This window comes from Acartia tonsa, chromosome 6 (genome assembly GCF_053477335.1).
Source record: "Acartia tonsa isolate MP-2025a chromosome 6, ASM5347733v1, whole genome shotgun sequence".
Classification (NCBI taxonomy): domain Eukaryota; kingdom Metazoa; phylum Arthropoda; class Copepoda; order Calanoida; family Acartiidae; genus Acartia; species Acartia tonsa.
Genome location: NC_137265.1, coordinates 23,270,911 through 23,292,399, shown reverse-complemented (window position 1 = coordinate 23,292,399; position 21,489 = coordinate 23,270,911). Strand labels below are relative to the sequence as shown.

Genomic DNA, 21,489 nt, shown 5'->3' with positions numbered 1-21,489 from the left:
TTGTCCGTATGGTAACATGTAGTCAAAAATACGGGTCCATTCCCAGTTTCTCATCCCTAGGGTCTGTCCATTTTTTCGAGGCTGGTTGCGTAGTTCTTAAGGGATATCCACAGCTGGCTTGCTAAACCTATCACAGCTTCACGACCATCGTCAGTTTGTTATCAAGGCTTGGAGGTGATGGTCCGATTTTACACACTAAATCAAAGTTTTAATGGTTTTTAGATATAATAATTTCGTGTATTCAATTTGAAATCAAAGAATATATTATTTTTTTTTGTCAATTAGTATCTACATAGTGATGGCTTCGAAACCGATTCTCTGCCGTAGTAAGAAAAGCATGTATAGCATCGTTTTACAAACAATTTTCCACGGAGCCTCGGGGTTTACAAAACTGGTCATAATCTTATGATTTTTAATTTTAATAGCTATCATAAAAGTAATAAGATATTGCGTTCCAAAAAAAACTTTTATAAAGATTATTTTTATTTAAACCTAAAACGTAGAAATAATTTTAATTTAACATTTCAATTGTTTAATAAAAAAAAGAAGGAAAAAACAAACAAAACAACAATTTTTATTTCTATTTAATTCTATTTTGGATTATCTGAACAAAAACACGACTGAGGAAATTCTAAAATTGTATCTAAATTTAATTCTTAGACATTTAAATAAAAAAGTGTTTAATGTAACATAATAATACTTTTATATAGACTAGTCGCTACGTCCATAGCATTTAAGGGCTATTATCTATCCATTTATTATAAAAGATTGTCTAAAGCCCATAATTTAAATTTCTAGGTGAATTTATAGATCCACCTTTAAGTTTTAACTTTCATGTAGAGCATTTGCGTAAAAATATTTCTAATTCCTTATTTCATACTAGAGGCTTCTTCCCTAGCATCTAGGGGAACTTTTTTTTTCGAAAAGGCAGAGATAAGCTTAAAACTATCCCAAGTCTTAAAACTAAAAATGAAATAGCCTAAAACAATCAGAGGACCTATCTGAAGCTTACCTATGAAAGAAAACCTAGTCGGTTCTGTATTTAATTTATTAAGATCTTGAGCTTCAGACAAAAAAATCTTCTTACTCTATATAATAGAAGTAATATATAGGATATTATTGAATGTATATTTTCATACTTGTTCTCTCTATCTCCCTCTACATCTCTCTCTGTATCTCTTTCTCTCTCTCTCTCTCTCTCTCTCTCTCTCTCTCTCTCTCTCTCTCTCTCTCTCTCTCTCTCTCTCTCTCTCTCTCTCTCTCTCTCTCTCTCTCTCTCTTTCTCTCTCTCTCATGCTGTCGTATCAGTGTGTATATCTATTTTTCTAGGTTTAAGATAGATTAGTTGATAACAAATGGATTTTCTTTGTATTCCAGAATTAAGAAGTTATATTAAAATCAAGGATGACAATATAAGTAGTAAAGCACAAAACAACTCTTGAATGGACATACGAACAAAGGAATCTAAAGGGCAGATGTTCAAGGTTCATAATTCAAACATAAATTTATAGAAAATAGAAAATCAGGGAACCTTTTACATATGTTTTTATATTTATATTTTGGAGCATGACTTGCAGTCCAAAGGACCAAGTAAATCATATACTGGATGCTAATTGATATAGGGAAACTGCCCAAAAAATGTTTAGCTGTCTATTTCGAATAGCAGCTGAGAAACTTAAGTAATAGACAGACGGTATGACGGACATTTGTAATTATATAGAAGCTTTGATACTATTGAATTGTACATATGCATATGTTAGTTAGACGTCGGCGCGTAAGCCCAGTGAATATCACATAAAAACGATTATATAAAAACATTTAATTCAAATGTTTCTATCACTATTCTAATTTTTTGTTAAGATCGTGTTTATCAAAAACATTTTATAGAACGAGAACAAGAATATCCATGAGAAACGTTGCTTGAATAAACTGAAAACATTCTCATGTTTGTTTACCTTTGATTTCAGACAAATTTGTAAAATAGTATTTTTTTAATAATCTTAGGAATCATATAGAAAAATCAAGTTGATACGGAAAACATATATTGCAAAATTTGATGTCAAAAAGCTAAAAAAAATGTTTTATGATTATATAGCTATATGTTTTCTACATTGTGCCCTATTGTTGTGGCAATCCTTTAGCAAAATTTAGAATTGGTAGAAAATTTCTAACATGCTCAAATTAACTATTAGGGCTATGCGTTAAAAGTTATATTTTAAGAAAAGCTTCACTTTAAAAAAAACCTTGAAAATACCTCTAGAGTTACTAATATTCAAAAAATTTTAATGTTTTCAAAATAAAAAACCTAATTTGTCTCACATATTATTAAGCTTTTATATCAAGTTTTAGATACATTATATTTGGGCAGCAGCCATCACACTAGTTTGTCGACGCAGCTTCTCTATATTTAGAGTCTGTTAAGGCGTCCTTACAACAAATCTATTTAGTGTGTGTATTAGCCTATGATTGGTGATTTGTATTGTATGACATCATTTTTTATAGGAACTATAAAGAGCTTCCATGTGTTACAATTTTTGTTCCATTTGTCTTTTAGTAGTGACTTAATAAAAAGCTTTCCGAAAAATTCTATACCTTTAATGATAAGCATCTGAGCATGGGTCGGCAGCCGCACGTCAGCCGCCTGTAAGCCTCAGGGAAACCAACATTTTATAATCTTAAAAATCAGCTGCAAGTCTAAACCTGACATAAATATGGCAATCTCCCTTTTGAAAAAAAAATCAAAGCATTAAAACGGGTTTAAAGTGTGGCTGTCGTTTACATATCCTTTTAAAGACATCAAATACTGCTTAGGATTATTATTAAGAATTTTTTTTAAAAATGAGTATTTGATATTGTTGCGCTACTTGTTGAATAGATTGTTCTTGTAAGATAATTTTTGATACCAAATATGTTTTTAGTTGGATGAACATTTCTTTTTGATAACAATGATTCCATCAATTTAAAGATGGGAGAGATATTCATAAAAAAGTATCCGATAAAATGTAAATTAAACTAGTACCCAAGGTATTTTATTCTCTTATTCGTTGTAAAAAAACTTTGAGTCCTTCTATTGAATGTTAATTTGTTTGTTTTAACTTTTCAACCAATAAATTTAATCTACAGATGGGGAACTTTTATACGTGATCATTGGATACGTACATCAATTCAAAGTCGAATCAATAACATTTAGGAATACTTTATTCACGTAATGTTAAGGGATAAAATGGAATTAATCCTATAATTTTTCATTTTTGCTAATTTAACGTAAAAATGTTTCACAAACAATAATACGATAAATACACATTTTTTCTCTACTTGCAACTTAATGTATTTTAAAGAATGGCTTCGAAACCGATTAATATCCGCTGGATTAGAACCGGTTCTCAGTCAAACTGAAAAATCATGTATAACATCGTATAACAGACAATTTTCCACGAATATTGAACGATGCGATAAATAAGTATTTTCGACGTAATTGATAAATATAAAAGCTCCAATCTAAGTTATAATAAGGCAGATAATTTGAAAAGAAATTTGAAAATAGATATGCATGAGATGCATCCAAGTGTGAAAAAAGTTCGTCTACTTTTGTGCTATAGTTCAACGTTTTGTAAAGCTCTATATCAATTACCTGATATATATATTCAGAATAGGCTGTATTTTAATATCTATTACAAGATTTGTACAGTTAATATGTGTACATTGAGATAAAACACTTCATGGAAACATGTGTGGTACATGGGTAGGTCTATTTGAGAGATAGGTAAATCCCAAAAATTTAACACCAATGGCTGTAGGATATAATTAGATATTTTGACAGGGGGAAAATTGTCATCCCTTAAGGTTGCTAACATTTACATCTCTTATTGGTCAGCTCGTTCATCCAGTAGAAGTGGAGGGGATGGGGGAGTACGTTCTTTTATCCAGCTACAAGTTTTACTTCACTAGAGTACATGATAATCTAGTGTAAGATCCAAGTAATAATAAATCCATTTTAACAACTTATTTCTAAAATTGAATCTTTTTCTTTCATAGCTTAGAAATCAGTCCTGAACCGTAAAGAAAATGTATGTCTTGCATAAATCATTTTAATTAAGGATATATTTATGATCCGTACATCACAAAACCATATAAGAAGTATAAAGCTTAAATCATTGTTATTTCCAAAGTACATAAGAAACACTGTACAAGCCAAAGAAATAATCCTAATCGGCCTGAAATCAGAAAATGTAGAAAAACCAGAAATTAAGCTTATCTATTACTTTGATTTTCTCCATTACAATTAAATGTATGTATTTAATTTTATCTTGAAATAATTATCACATAATTTGATATCTTGATGTCTATTTAAGATTTGTGATAAAAAATGGGGGGGGGGGGGAATGGGATGATAGGACAATGAAAGGTATAAATATTCAAATTCAGAGGGCTTGATGTAACATAACTATATATACTAATGGATATATAATACTCGCATACCTCTCCCAGCTGGCTAAAATAATGATACTCCCCATAACACCCCCTTTTAACTTTACCCCTCAAAGGACCAATAAGGATCGTATTAGTCAATATATGAGGACTATATTAGAAACCTATCTGACGACAAAAATTACCCGGTCACAATATCCACGTATTTATATGGTATGTGTACATTAATGGTATTGTTGTAGTATAGTAAAAGTTTCCAAACTAATCAGACCCAAATAAGATTAGCAGAACTTCTAGCATTATGCCAATTATCTCATTGCAACCCCTTAAATAAAACCTTAAAATACACGCACCTACAAATACAAAAACAGTAATAAACTAAACTAAACTCTTATGCCTTTAGTAAGTCTGTAGTTATGTGTAATTTCTTTGTTGTGTTGTGTTGTATCTATTTGTTTTATTGTTTTAGGAATCATTTAAATTTATCTATGAATTATACAGGTCTAAATAAATTATTTCAAGTTAAAAGTTAGAGGATTTATTTATTTTATGGCCTATTTCACTTGGGAAATACAGTTAAGAGTTAATAATATTATCATTAAAGCTTCTCTAATATTATGTTTGATTTGACACATTAAAAAAGGGGATCTAATTTAGTCCTGTTTTTGCACTACTGTGAGAAGGAGAAAATTAATGTACTCGTCTCCCAACTGTTCATATTCTTTTTCTAACTCCTCGATTTTCTCTTTTATTTCTCTCTTTTCTTATTATTTTTCTTTTTCTTTCAAATTTAACTATAGGCTGTGCCTATAGTATCTATGGAGAGTAGAGCAGTAAAATAGGTTTAATTCATTTTATTAAATTAATTTAATCAATACCAATTTTTGTAGTATCATTGCTAATATTGAGACGTTACAAATTATGCTACCCACTTGTGCTACGCCCGTCACGTGACATTAATGAATATTGGGAGAATGCCTTTCTCGTAAATAGGCGCAACTTATTACCATCGGGACAAAAGTCGATGGATTGGATGTCCGTTGAGTATTACATAAATCATCATCTTTTGGTGGTTCAGATAGACGATCTCTTGAAATCAAAGAGGGCATCGACCTCATCAGATAAAATCATTTACTATTCTTTGAAAGATGCCGCGCTACTTATGAATAAAATAATCCTTGTCAGAATAGTATTATAAAAGATATAAAAAAGCATACATATTGCATATTAAAAATATTTGCATAATAAACTATAGTAATTCTAAATATTTATGTGTCTGCACAAAGTTTTTAGTTACAAAGCAACTCTGTAAGAGTAAGTGTCTGTCTTTAATGCTTCTCTCTATTACGATCTAGTATAAATTAGGGGGATGGGTAAGCTTTTTTTAGGGGTAGAGGGTAAGGGGTTCCAAAGGTTCGAATGCATTTTTTAAAATTTTGATTTGGTAAAATGATGGATTTCAATGTTTGAGGGGGTAAACATCCCTTTACCCCCGACCTTGGATGTCTATAAAAGGATATATTGATTTGCAAGTAAATAAATAAATTTTATAAACATATCTAAAACAGCTTAATCGTCCTTGTTTGTTCTTTTTGAGAGAGATGTGTTATAACTATTTTGCTTTTTATTTATCTGCTTGTAACATTTTCGTAAATTGTAAAATGTAAAGGATAGTTGTAAAGAAGCCGATTGTTTCTAATCTTGGCTGAAACCGCGTCAAAACCTAAATAGTTAAGAATTTTACAAGGATTGGTGTTATTAGCCTGACTTGAGTGTTTTTAATATCAATGACATTTTATTTATTTTAAGTTCTGGATCTTGAGCTGGCCATGGTGGCTATAAAATAGTGTCTTGTCCCAATCCATGACTACTTAGGTTCAAACACTAAGGATTTATGGTACAAACACAAATCAAATGAAAAATTTGTTTAGCCTACAGAAATGCCAAGATGTTCATATATATTACAAATCTTTATTTTCTATTGAATAATAATATAGATCTATCTAAGTTTGTATAAATTTATGAATATAAGTTGACAAGTATGAAATATTCCATAACAAGAAGAGAAACATCCATAAAGTGAAAACAAACAAAATGAAAATGAAACAAACAGTTACTCTTACATCTTAAGTCTACAAATATATAAGAAAGCTACATAAATAATAAATATGTAAAATTTATCTGAAAATACTGCACTTAGATGCAGGCATCTCTAAGTATAAGACAATTATCGAAAAAAAATGTACAAACCCAATAATGAGATAAATTCCTCTCTCTATATGAAGATTAAAATTAATGGTTTAAAAGTTTGGATAATGATAGTTGGAACCATCCAGTTTTCAACATTTACTGATGTTACCCAATTTTTAAAGCTAACGCATGTGAAAACGTTTATTTAGAACTTTGGGTACTAGTACAATTTTCAGTCCTCTGTCCTCTTTCTCCCAGAGTTATATGAAGCGTTATCATCGCAAATTAAATTTATGTTTCAAATTTTTTTACTTTAGACCTCAAAAACAACAATTTTTTTACCGTTGTTCTATTTCATGGAAGCCCTTAATTTTGGTTCTTGCAGTGCTTTTGCTAATATTACTATTTAAATTATAAAAAATGTGTCAAAAATGGGACAAACGCAGGAGTCCCAAACGTTGGAAAGGAAAAACGTCGGAATGGAAACTTAACCTAACCTAACATATTTTAAACTATCTAATAGGTTTTTAAATGCCTAACCCCTGCGGGGGGCTAATTTGTAAATGCATATCGTAACCTAACCTAAACTGTACAGAAATACTTAATTAAATTAATATTTTAACACTCCTGCGTTTGTCTACTCCGACGTTTGGGACTCCTGGGTTTGTTCTGGAACCAAAAAATGTTTTCTTATGTGTGTTTACAATCTAAATGCTATGCAGACAGCAGGACTTACGGACATGTCAATATTGGAAAAAAGCCCCACTTCGTAAAATAAGCATAATATACACTTCTTTGGGCCTAGTCTATTGAAATTCAAATTTTCATCACCTCATTTTGTTTGTACGTGTCCCACTATTGCTCCCAGAAACGTTAGCCGAAACTTTTGAATTTAAAAAATCTTAGAATATCTAAGAAAGAGTTTACCTAACGTATAAGTAGACTATAGGTGTAAATATCTCCTATTACTTGTGCGTGTCCTCATATTGCTTAATTCGACAATTTTTTTACTATCTTAGAATTTATTTGTATGAGATTACCTAACATTCAAAAAGAATTTAGGTATGACTACCTTATTTTGTTTCTCTTATTGAACTTCTCATTCAACGATTTTTCAATTTCATCGGTCTAAGAACTTGTTATGTAAAAAGAGGTATGCATAGAAAAATAAGACTAATGCACATCTTTCATGAAAATTGTCAATTTATCGGTTTAGCTGTTTACTAGTTATTAGAACATGCTAGCAGACGAAAAGTCCCCACCACTTAGGCCAGGTAGCTTTCTGGATTAAACATCTACAGTTATACTTTTACTACATGCACAAAAATAAGAAGTGTTGTCTAAATAATGATTTCTTTTCATTGGTGACAAAATAAGAGATATTATGCGAATCTAAGAAAAATCTAGAAGAATTTATAATCAAAAGTTTTAGAATATATATTGAGATAGAAATATCTATATTCTCATTTGTTCATTGTTACCCTGTGATATAAAATACGAATTATCGTTCAATTTGCCAGAACTATGATTTTAGTACCTTGTGAGTTGAGCAGCTACTATATAAGTATAAGCAGGTTCTGTACGTGCTAAGGCTGTGCGTCCAAAAAAGATACTTATGGTTAAATATGCTTATTGAATTACAGTGAAATGAAATACGAGTTGTCATTCAATTTACCTTGGATTCTAGAATGTACATAGAATATACGTGGATATTTTGTCAAGGGAAAATTATCGTCAATTTATATTGCTAACATAGACTTCATTTATTGGTCAGAGACCCAGTAGAACAAAAATATATTGTAATTTTAAAGTTAAAGGGAAAATTACCACAAGTCTCTGCTACATAAAAGTTTAATCCGGTTCCTCTTTGTTTTTATACGTTTAAGTAAATAACCGTTTCTAAAAACCTGTATGCACAAAATATGTTCGATATTAAAATCTAATATGACTAAAATGTAAAACCTCAAATGAATAACTTCATCCTTGTTATGCTAATAACACTGACAAGGACAAAAATATGAAAAGAAATAGATGAAATTAAAAATCTTTTCCAGTATATCTTCAAAACCGATAAATATCCGGTGAATTATAACAGGTTCTCAGCCATACTGAAAACGCATGTATAGCATCGAATTATAGACAATTTTGATAGCATTATTTAAAACTGAAATAATATTTTTCACTTTGAGTTTGAAAAATAAAACTTAAAAATAAAGAATATGAAATGGAGACCAATATCGAATCAGCTGAAATGGTATTGGATGTTAAAAAATCATTAATTACAATGCCAAAGTATATTTGACAGCTATTACCCTCCTGTCTAAGTTTTCATTGGTCTAGACGTTCTATTCCTAGCTTTGGGATTAAATCCTTCCACTTGCCCAAAGTTGGTCCCCCTTTTAAAGGTTTTTGAGTACCCTTCACTTACACTAAAAACATTCTCGTGAAGGCACTCACAAAGGCCTATGCGTTGGTATGCGTCGTCGCCGAGATCAGACGCATCGCATGTCAGACAAGGTACGCAAATCCTGTACGCGCCATTTTTTACATTTTCATGTCTGTTGCGTCATTTTGGGAGGTGGGATAATTTTGAAGGGTATTTTTAGCGCTGACCCGTGACGGTACATGCACAAAATGTCAAGTAACTTGGTATAAATAGGTTTTGAAGAAGCTGTTTGGTCAACAGTAGATTCCCTTCCCCCAACCCAGACAAAACAAAATGTGGGCTAAGGTAAAATATTTAATGTTAGTTACTTTGCCCCCTAAAATCTAGGAAAAGCGTTGGAGGTCAAGAAAATAGCCTGAAACCAACCTAGTACATTCAATAAGACAACCAATTTTCTGAGATCTTTAGCTTCAGACAAAAAAAAATCACCGTAATACTTTATATTATTAGATATATAAAAGCAATGTTAGCTTAATAATTAAGTTTTTTTAACTTAGGTCATATTTTTGATATTTATAATATTAAAAACTTTTTCAGTATTGCATCGAAACCGACCAATATTCGCTGGATTAGGACCGGTTCTCGCGTTGCTGAAAATAGCAATTGCTCTAAAGTTTTCTTTTATATTGCCGTTATAGATTAAAAAGTTGATATTCTTGTCGACGTTTTTGTAACATCAGTTCATACAATCATACCAAAACTGTCGAATTTTTCATCCTTAAATCAAATCGTTGGAATATTTTGCCTCAATAAAAGATCTCTAAGGCACCCATGTTTTCTATAAAAACATGCATGTAAACATTTAATTTTGTTTAAATAATGGTTTTTTAATGTTCGAAAATTTTAAGGCAAAATTGTCTTTTTTTAACAAAAAAAAAACAACCCCCCCTTTCTTATACATAGTTACAGTTAAAATATACAACAACAAAAAATATCTTGCAACTGTTTTAAGCATAATTTACGGCTGCTGTTTCGTATGTCCACTATTTTGTTCTAGATCAAAAATTGAAGCTGTCACTTTGATAAATTCCTACATTTTGATGGTTGGGAAGTTTGGGTGTCCTGACATTTCAACAAATTAATACTCACCTGTATTCAGCAAATCAATACATAGTAATACAAAGATGAATCTAAACAAGCATTTTTATAATATTAATTTCAGAGAGTATATATTTAATATAGGGAAGGCTAATTTAAAAAAAAACACTTATCCAAAAATTTGGAATTTTTTTCTAAATTATGCTTTAAATGCCAGTTTTAGATTGTTGCCATTTTCTGGCATTTAAACTGACTTTTGGCAACAAAGAAACAAGTACTAAATTTTTCAGCAATAGCTTACAAAAAATAATACCCTGTTTTGTAAGAGCACTTTGTATGAGACAAAGATGCTAGTTTATTTATCATCTTATGCATATACTTGTGTTGCTATAGAGGTTTAATAGTTATTTTTCGCATCGTATTATAGTCAGCTTTCCGCAGATATGAAAATCAAGGCACGGGCAAACAAAACATGTTTTAATGTAATGATTCATATTTTAGTATGCGTGGAAAATGTCTTGAATGTGTTACTATATATGATTTTTCAGTACGGCTGATAACTGGTTCTAATCCAGTGGATATTAATTGGATTGAGAGCCATACTAGTATAGTCGTAAATTACTTAAGATCTTGTGCTTTTTAAATAAGATAATGTGGATTTTTACAAGACATTACCGTTTTAAAAAGTCTATTTGAATTAAGAAAATGAAATTTTTTATTATTGTTGTTAATACCAGGCTTTACAGGACGGTACAATGGATGGTAAATTAATCTACCCCCTTGAACCTTTAACGCACCTCATTTTACCCCTCTCCCAAAAAAACTTAGACGTCCTTGATGAGCGAGTACAGTTCAATTTAGACGAGTAGGAGACGTTTGATAAATTGGACTGAAGCCTTAATTGCAAAAATGATGAAAAATGGCAAAATAAGATAACAATTAGGACAGCATTTCTTTAACTTCATGTGACCCAGTGCCAGCCCTTCTTCAAACTTATTATTTTTACTTACATTATTTTTTTTAACTACCATGTACCAAGTAACCCTATGATAAATTTGTCTTTTGTTTTGTATTTTAAGTTTTAAAATCTTATTTTTGTATTTAAAAAGATAGGTATCAGAATTGAGGGAGGGGGGGGGGGCTTGTACGATCCACTTGCATAAAAAGAGATTCTATGAGAATTAGTCTATCTTCACTGATAAGATCTAAAATTTTGCAAAATGTATGTTGATATATATCTACCTATTCTAGACTCGTCTAAACTTATTTTTCCAGGTAAGGATGGGACATTGGTCAGTAAATTATAATTCATAAACGCGTTCTGGCATTCGTTGGATTAAAACATGTGGGGTTTTAGGTCAATTAATGATTAACCAATACAATGCAATGTAACATTATCAATAGTTTTCCACCAAAAATTTCAATCTTCATAAGCAATAATTTGATGAGTTTATTTTTATTGGCTATATTTAAAAAGCATTGATGGAGATATTTTTCATTTTTAAAAAGATTTATTCTATCTTTTTTTGCTCTACTTAGTTAAATAAATAAATTTTCTTCTTATTTATCAAATTACATAATAACTTTATATATCAAAATGATTAAAAAACAATTCATTTTGTCTTCATAATGTTGTTTTTTTCTTTTTTGGAAGTCTTATAAAAAGTCATAATATTATTATCCTCATGGAAAATTTTAAAATCTTTTTGAAGAGCAGAAAAAAAACATACAAATTAATCAATTTATATAATTTAGATTAGATTTATTTGTATTTACATGTTTTCATTTTTACTACTCCAATTCCAAAATTAACCCATTTTCCCTCATCTGATTTTTGAAATAATGATTCATTGAACAACAAAGTACAATGCTATAAGCGAAACATCTCTTTAAAAAGTCGTAAAAATGTAAATAGGTTCTTAAACAGTATCCTGCATTTAAGCAGTTTTGTAACAAACTTACATACATAAAAGTGATAAAGTTTGTTTGTCCTACCGTTTCTTTGCATTGCTTTTAAGAATGTTGTCATCCTTTTTTTATTGGGATAAATATTTTTTACACATACATACAGAAGATACATATAGAGAAGATACACAACATGGCATTCAATTTCCTACCAACAATATTTCTATGCATTCAATATTTATGATAGGTCACACTAGACATACTAACTATAGAGGAGCGACGCTATGTATTTAATATTTATGATAGGTCACAACAGACATACTGACTATAGAGGAGCGATGCTATGTATTCAATATTTATGATAGATCACACCAGACATACTAACTATAGAGGAGCGACGCTATGTATTCAATATTTATGATAGGTCACACCAGACATACTGACTATAGAGGAGCGACGCTATGTATTCAATATGATAGGTCACACCAGACATACTAACTATAGAGGAGCGACACTATGTAATATGTATTCAATATTTATGATAGGCCACACCAGACGTATTAACTATAGAGGAGCAACGCTGTTTAAGTTATAGTTTTACTTTTAAATCTTGTTATTTTAAGAAGCGTAGCATCTATAACTATAAGCTGTGTCTGTCCGTACGTAAATTCTAATAAAATGAGATTTTCTCGGCTACTATATCAGATAATCATCTAATTTGTTTTGTAGATTTATAATTTTAGATTATAATCATCTAAAAATTTTCGGGTAGATTCCCCTAAACTGCAAGCAGCTTGGAAATAAAAAAGGTGCAAGTGAGCTTAATTCATTCATTTAGATTTTTTATTGTTAATTAGAGTTAATAATAGAAAAATATCAAAGTTTTTAAAAATGCAATTAATATCTCTATAAAAACCTTTAAAAGTGTAGAGATAAAACCTCTCTTTTTTAAATTGTGTTATATTGGTTGTATATGATTATATTTTGGTGTACATTAACTTCCACATACATCTATCCGATTATATAAAGTAGTATTTATTTTTGTCCGAAGCTTAAGTATTCAATAACTCCTGTACTTTTATCAGGAAAAACTGCATATTATGTATTAATAAAACAGCATAAATTGTTTTAACCTCTTTGCTTTGTTTGTAGTTACCCATTTTTCAATTTTAGTATTTAAAAAAATACTAATAATATTTTTTTGAGGGGTCATTGATTATTGGGTGGGTGGAGAAACCCTCCTCCAAAAGAGCTAAAATCTTTTCCTGGACCTAAAAGGAGCTTCACCGTAAAGCAAAACCATATTGGTTTAGCGGTTAGCGAGATCCTTTAAGACAAAAAGTAGGATAGGAATGTGTCTTTTTGCGAATTTAAAAAAATGTATTCGAAAGTGAATGCACACCTTGTATTTTGCATATCTGTGTGTGTCTCTATTTAGGACAATTTTTGCAAGGGGTGAGTGTGGGTGGGGGGGGGGGGCGTAAGGCAGTGTGGGGAGTATATATGTGCAGAGAGAGGAGGGATAATGAGCTGTTTAATACACAAGTCCCCAAAGTTTTATAAAAAAAAAACGTTGGTTTAACAAACTTTTTTATGTTTCAATTACTAATTGTAATCTACAGAAGGAGAGTAATTTGTTGTATTATCTATGGGGATATACATCAATTTATCGTCCATTGTCTTATCTCTTAGATCCTGATATATGTGGGTGTAGGAGTAAATATTTAAAAAAAGAATATGCTTTTATCAAATTGGGTTTAAAAAGAAAATATTTACAAAATTAATGTACATTCGCATCTTTCCCATTTGTTACCTGCCACAATAATTGAACGGAGGATGAATTCATTGACCATCGTAATATTCCAGTATCCCCAATTTATTTGAATATTTAGTGTTAGTAAAGAAAAAGAGCTATTCTATAATTATGTTCTGTTTTAGATCTTGCTTGTAAGCCTTGCTAGTTGTGCCCGCGGATCTCCGGTTGAGCTCATCAACGGTAGACTCGTTACCCACACCGTCAATGCCCTTCCAGCTGTCCCCACCCTCACCCAACTGAGACTAGTCCCCGCCGCCACCGCCGCTCCCGTAGTTGCTGTTTCCGCAAATGCCGGCGGCACCACTGGCCGTGGCCGCGAAGACGAAGGGTATGACCCCAATCCCAGCTACAACTTTGGGTATTCCATCGCCGACACGCTGACCGGAGACTCCAAGACCCGGGAGGAGAGTAGGGACGGAGATGTGGTGCGCGGCTCCTACAGCGTCGCCGATCCCGACGGTCGTATCCGTACCGTGACCTACACCGCTGATGCTGTGCATGGTTTCCAGGCCAAGGTTACTTATGACGGCGCTGAAGGACCCGTTGCCATCCCGTTCAATTCTCCCTCCGCCGCTCCCGCCGCTGTTTCTACTGTTGCCGCCATCGATGAGGAGGATACTGTAATTGCCGCACGTGTCCCCGCCACCGCCACTGCCGCCCGTCAATCAATCAACGCCTCCCGCCTTATTCCCCTGCGCACTGTTGCCGCTGCACCCGCCAGCGCCATCCACGCTGTACACACCGCTGCTGTCCCAACTGTCATCAGAACAGCTGCCCCTGCCGCTGTTCATGCTGTGCACCATGCTGCCGTGCCAACCGTTATCAGAACTGCCGGGCCAGCCACTGCCGTCCACGCTGTGCACACTGCCGCCGCTCCCGTTTTCCACACCGCAGCTCCCGCAGTTGTGAGCACTGTCCGCCAGGTGCCCGAAGCTGTGCACGCCGTTCACAGACTGCACCACGATGACTTTGCCGGTCCTGTAACAGTTGTTCGTCAGAACTCCGCCGCCATTTCCTCTAACCAGTCCCTGAGAGCCCTGCTGGCCAATTCTGGTCTGGATTTGTCCCAGTTTAGGTTTGTCAGTCCAGTCTCCATCATCAATTAAGAACCGGTTTTAAAACTTACTCCTCAACCTGTTTTTCATGAAAATGACGGCTTTTATTTCAAGTATACACTAAACAAAAATTTAATTTTTAAGTATTTTTTCTACTAAAACAGATTTTGGTCAATTATTTTTTACTGTGTATAGTGGAATTTATCTTGGCTGTGATTAGAGTCATTGTTTTGAAGTCTTCTCAGTATTTATAAAAAAATATTTATTATAAAACTATTAAAGAAATAAAAAAATATATAATATATATTTGTTTTCCTTTTTTGTATTCATTTGTGTCTAAATTTTAAAATATTTAGGATATTGACAGTGCATGGAAATTAATTTTTCTTAATCTTTTGATATATTAAAAAAGTCTCGCTACTATTGGAATTAAAAATTGTTATAAATTATTATTAGAAAATGTTTAGTTTTAGGTAAATTTTTCTTTTGAATTTTAAAAACATGAATTTCTGGAAGCATGAAAAATTTGGGTCACAGGAGCCGTTCAAAGTTTGTTAAAGACCTGAATGTTCAGTTCCTTAATGATCCTACTTGGAAACTAAAATTGGCTTAAGCAGTTATATTTTTACTATTTTGGATATCTCAGTATTTTGTGAGCTTTTAAAAGCTTTGTTAAAGTCAATTTTTTTAGTTTTGGATCTTGATAACCAAAAAGGTTAACTGACAGCCTTAGGTAACTATCTAGTTTGATTATATTTATAAAATTACAATTCTCAATTGCATAAAATTTATCCCATAGACGTCCAAGGATGGGGGTTAGGGGTTGCTAGTATTTACTCCCTCAAATCTTAGAAACCCCATTATTTTATTCCCCTTTAATTTTTGAAAAATACATGAGATTAACATTTAAAACCACCAATTTTACCCCCCTAAAATAAAAAGCTTAGACGTCCCTGATTTTCAAACTTACAACTTTACCTATTCATAGAAAATGAGACTGGCTTTTTTTGCATTTTAAAACCCAAAATCAACAGCCATACACTGACTTTATATTTGTTTTAAAGCTTTGTTTCTATCGAAGATGAAATTACTCAAAAATTGGTGAAAAGTTGAATATTGATATTGAAGGTGGAGAAATGATAAATCTTAACCAGGAAGGGAGGGGACATAGAGCTGTTTATTACACTAGTCCCCAACGTTTTATAATTATGTTTTCTTATTCGTTGGCTTAACATAACAACAAATTATGATAGGATGATTCATTATGTTGAGTGTCGAAACGTTTCAACCCAAAATTGTAATATATAGAAGGAGTAATTTGGAGTATTATCATCGGTATATTTATGAATTATCGAGTATTGTCTTATACCTTTAGATCCCTGAATTTAACTTACTTACAGAATGATGAATGTGTCCCCAAATATTTGATGGATAGACTCTCACGAGAGCTATAACCAGGGATCTAAAGGGATAAGACAATAGCTGATAAATTGTTGCATATCTCCAATGATGATACACAAAGTTACCCCCAATCAAAATCCATTAAAGTCACCAAAGTTGTTTAGCCACGAATAAGAAAACGTTATTATAAAACTTGGATATAACAAGTACGATAGCATTAATAAAGACAAAGCTCAACATATCTACAATCGTCCTACAAACTTGTATTACCAAGAGACACCCACGATCGTGGCTCAATAAGTAGCGCATCCGCTCGTCGCCGGGGAGGTGATAGGTTGGAATCTCGGGCCTACACCGCGTCATAACTAAAGACTTTAAAAATGGTTCCTACTACTGCTATGTCATGTGCGCGACATAAGTAGTAAGAGTAGGAGGAATGCCTTGGCCCATAAACAGGCATTACCATGCACAGTTAGGATTTCTCAGACAAAAGTCGTGCAATTTAAGGGTTGGTTGTATGATGGATGTTACTTAACCTAATATCCTTTAGTGTTATAGTATCGCATCCCATTACATGTGGATGATGCTCTGAATTCTGTATATGATCACTTAAATTGAAGTAGAATCCCGCCCTTACGAGGTATTATCTAATAGTCTGCAGGGAAAAACTACTTCAATACTATAATATATACTTTTAAAACTTGATGATAGAGATGCTTCGGGTATAACTTGGTGCCTAATCAGTCTAGGCATCAAAATAGGGAAGCAAAAGTCAGTGTCAAAACAGTTAAAATATGAGCATGCTTAAAGGGCACGAACCACAACTTTCATGTAAAAAGAACAAGAGATAACTTAGTCATCATAGTAAAATTATAATCATTTTAAAATTCTGTTCAGAATATCAGAAAAATGGATGCTTTCCCTCAAAGCGCCAAACGAGCACTGAATCCCCTCAACCCATATTTTCATATTTATTGCAATATTGGGGCGGAGTAATTTCTTTTCTTATGAAGAGGGCCCTAACCATGCAGATTTAGAGTTTCTTTTAATCTTCTTCTACAGGTGAAAAATTGGACAAATTACCTGAATCAGCCTGTATATTATATGTATGATGGATTTACCATAAGAAACCCATCTCTCTCTATATCACAATGTACTTCCAAGGGGACAAAAATTTTATTATTTATTTTAGTTAATATACTTTATCCAGCTCAACTAACCCAACATAGACTTTGTTGCAAATGTGCTTAATTTTGCTTGAGAAAACTACCCCCCCCCCCTCTCTTCAATTATTAATGCTTATAAATTCAAACACAAATGGATGTAATCATCCTTGTTTAAAATACAATGTGGATTATGGATTTTCAAGACATGAAAGTACACATACATAAAGAATATGATTTTTACATTCTCATATTTTCATGAATTTCACTAGACAGAAATGTTTACTTAAAAATAAAAATACAACTAGTTATTGTTGACAATTTTGCAGACATTGTAATTTTTAAAAGAGAAGCTTTTCTTTGATTAGGATTAACGTTTAGCTCTTTCCGTTAAATTAGACATGTTAGAATTGTCTTATCGGTTTCAAACTTTGCATTATGGTTCCCATAACTGTTAGGTATGATTTGAGAAACGTAGCAATTCTATAACCGATTCCTTGGACAAAAAAAGTATAATGTTGTAAGCAAAAAACCTCTATAATAAAGTTCTTAAAATATAAGTATGTCCTTAAATAGTATCCTATATTTAGTCAGTTTGCAACAAATTTACTTAATTTTTTTTTTACTTCTGACACTCTATAAGTATTAATGTTTGATTGTTATACCGTTTTAGAGTTTCGCTTTTATGAATGTTGTCATACTTGTTAAACATATCAAAAAGAAACAAAACTTAATAAATAAATTTTTATGTTTTATTAATAAATAAATAACCAAAATTTATAGTATTTGATTCCTTAAATAGATAAATAACAATCTAAATAACTGAATTGACTAGATTTTTTTTGTAATGTTAAAGAATTTGTTAATTAGAAATCAAAATCAATTCCCGCATTAGGAAAAGAATAGAATCCTCTAAAAACAGAAGTATTAGAATCTGCCAACTGGTGTCCTCTGACAGCTACAGGAGCAGCCACAGCGTGTGAATGGTGGGCAGTGGCAACAACATTAGGAACAGCTTCAAGGGTGGTAAACAGCTGTTGGGCTGTTCTTGGCACTGGCGATGACTCAAAATGGCTGGTTACCGCTGTTGCTGGAGCAGCTGCTCTCAACAGAGGAGTATGTTGGACAATAGCATGGCCAACATGGTCATCAACGGCTATGGCATGATCAAGATCATTAAGTCTGAGAACAGGAACAGCTGATCTAAGAAAAGGCGCTGCTATTGAAGCTCTTTGACGTTGAATTTTAGCTCTGGAGATTGGGAAAGCTGCATGCACGAAGGGGTGGTCAATTGAATGGAATGTGTTAAAGTGTTGCTGTTGTGAAACTCTGGCAGATGCGGATGGAGCTCCTACAAATCTTGCTGTTGATGGTGTCAATGGAGCTGTGGCTATGATTGAGGCAGCCACTGGAGAGGATTCATTATTATCAGCATTATTTGTTGATCTAGCAGATGTTTTTTCTTTATCTAATTGTAATGGTATGATAGACGCTACTTCTGTAACTGGAGCTGGTGTAGTTGTTGCAATTGTTGTTGGTTGGGAGGTTGTGGTGGCAACTGTTGTTGATTCTTCTTCATTCTTACCATCTCTGGTCACATCAAGACTCTCATTAACAACACTTCTATCTGAAGCATCAATATTAGACTTTAAAGTAAAAATTCTTCCATCTGCTGTACGAAAAAATTGTCCTGGTTGAAGGTTGGCATTCAGGGCAAAAAACCTGCCGTCAGCATGCTGAAGAAGTATCGGCTCTTCAACTGACTGGCGGAGGAAAACCGGTTCTATTGCAGGTGTAAGTGCAACACGTGGACTGGTGGCGTGTGTTTGGTGGCGGTGTACTGTTGACACGCCGTCGCTCACTGTTTTAGCATGGTGGCTGATTCGGCCGGGCAACAGAGAGCTGCGAAACAGGACGTCTTGGCAGTTGGCGGCCGTCAGGAGAAGGAAAATTCCAAAGAACTAAAGAAAAAAATAATTGTTAATTTACATTTTGTAACCTGAATTTAGGTTTACAAGTTTATTTAAACATTTTATAGAACAATTTTTGTGTGTAAAAAATTGATGTAACTTAACAATATAAAATGCATATATGTATAAGGTTCGGTTCAGGTAAAAGTTTAAATAAACAATAATGTTTTTTCAAACAAAGACAATGAAAACTAGAACATCTTCTAAATTAATAACTGCTTGAATACTAGATACTGTTAAAGGACATACTTACATTTTTTGGACTTGATCATAGAGATGCTTTTTTTATAACATTTTAATTTGTCGTTTTAGGAATCATTATTCCAAAAATCATAAAAAGTTTTAAAATCATCATGTTTTGAATGGACGTACGGCCTTTCTCGAAACGGTTATAGAGTTGCAATGCTTACTAAATCATACCTAATTTTTTTTAGGAATCATCACGCACAGTTTAATAGTCTGGACGTAAGGACAGGCCGACCTTAATCATAGAAAAGCTTAGCTTTTAAAAATATTCTCTAATATCGTTCTATGTTTGTATTATGGCAACATAAATTGTACATACTAGACCAAAACTTCACCTAATGCCATTTCAAAATTGAAAACTTTTTTATCTCAAATTTTGTATGACATTGCTTTTATACTCAAGAGAATAGTTTTTATTTTATTGTTATTTTTATGTATGTATTATTTTCTAAGGTACTCTAGAATTTACTTTGTCTCTCAGTCTCTAAAGGAAAAATGTGATTTAGTCAGTTGCTTAAATGAAAAATAACTGAGTAATGAGAATCTACTCTATAAATTATCTGTCCAGTTACACTTACGTCAGTCTGTCTGTTTTGCTCTAAAAGAGATATTTCTAATTTGGAAAATGTGTTTTTCGCTGCTGCTAATATAGATAGCTGTCTGAAATTTGATTTTCAAGACCACTGAGCATCTTCTCTTTAAACACGTTGGCTTTTCTTATTATTTTATTAAATTTTATTGTATACAAAAGCTTCGCTAATAATGGATGTTGTCAACCTTGTATTTATATTATTACTTTTCTTCAAAGTTTTGTTTTTGTTTATTTTTGGATATTCTTAAACCCCTGTTTGATCTTGATTGTCTTTTGTTAACATACAAAAACAATAGTACATATCGACAGGTATGTGGAATCAATTATTATCCACATTTACGTTTTCTACGTTAAGTATTTTTAGGTTCTTTTCATTAGAGAAGCTTTTCTATGAATAGGTCTGTCCGTCTGATTTTAAGGCTTCGCTTAGATGGATTTTGTCATCCTTGTTTTGTTAGGACTTTAAGATATAATTATCTTTTCTTCAATATCAAAAGCAATGTTTTTTATACAATTTTTAATGATTGTTCGTCTGATTGTCTGTTTTGTTTTATGGATGCTGCCATCCTTGTTTTTTCCAAAAGTACGAAAAAACTCCACTAACCTTTTTAAACGACATTATGCTTGGATCCAGTTCAGTCTAGCATCAAACTATTACTGACACCACACTGTGTCTGAGCAATCCTTTTTATCATATTACCCAACTTTTACGCCCTTGGCAGCGTAAATAAGACGATGCCTCAAAAGCAACCCCTCATGGTTCCAGTAAAAAGAGAGACTATGTTGTTGAAAGTGTGCTATTACTTCCACACAATAGACCATGAAAATCTATTTAGTTTTTAACATCGAGGGTGAAGAAATATTCTTTTTTGTAGGTGGGTGAGGATTTTTAATGGTCAATTCTCCTGGGTGGCTGAAGTACCCTTCCCCAATAAATTTTGACCTATAAGTCTAACCGTATAAAGAAGAAGCATCTCGGTTCAGCTGTTAGCGAGAAAAAGTGCACCCTTTGAATAAAATGAAATTCTATATATTTTTCTGATTTTTTTTGTAATATTAATTTGCGGTCAAAATTTTGTGAATGTTAAGGTACACCGTTGTTCATACGTGTCTTCTTAAATAGATTTTAATATTAATCTAGAATAAGATTTAGAGTTCATCTATATCAATATTGAACATAACAGTAAGAGGCTAAAATTTATACAAAATTAACTGTAATTACAGAGGACAAAATGACTT

At 32.5% G+C, this 21,489-nt stretch overlaps 2 protein-coding genes across 2 annotated transcripts; one reads left to right on the top strand and one right to left on the bottom strand.

Annotated features, from left to right (window-relative positions):
• Window positions 1-9,293: 9,293 nt before the first annotated feature.
• LOC145322150 (uncharacterized) lies at window positions 9,294-15,180 on the top strand. The gene is made up of 2 exons (XM_080163961.1): window positions 9,294-9,349; window positions 13,946-15,180. Exons 1-2 carry the CDS (start codon window positions 9,338-9,340, stop codon window positions 14,927-14,929), a joined length of 996 nt encoding a protein of 331 aa, XP_080020087.1. The 5' UTR covers window positions 9,294-9,337; the 3' UTR covers window positions 14,930-15,180.
• Window positions 15,181-18,182: 3,002 nt separating this feature from the next.
• On the bottom strand, window positions 18,183-20,916 carry LOC145323315 (uncharacterized). Its single transcript, XM_080165745.1, has 2 exons — window positions 20,855-20,916; window positions 18,183-19,403 (listed from the first exon to the last, which is right to left on the bottom strand). The coding sequence occupies exons 1-2, from the start codon at window positions 20,867-20,869 to the stop codon at window positions 18,309-18,311; spliced, it is 1,110 nt and encodes a 369-aa protein (XP_080021871.1). The 5' UTR covers window positions 20,870-20,916; the 3' UTR covers window positions 18,183-18,308.
• Window positions 20,917-21,489: the final 573 nt, after the last annotated feature.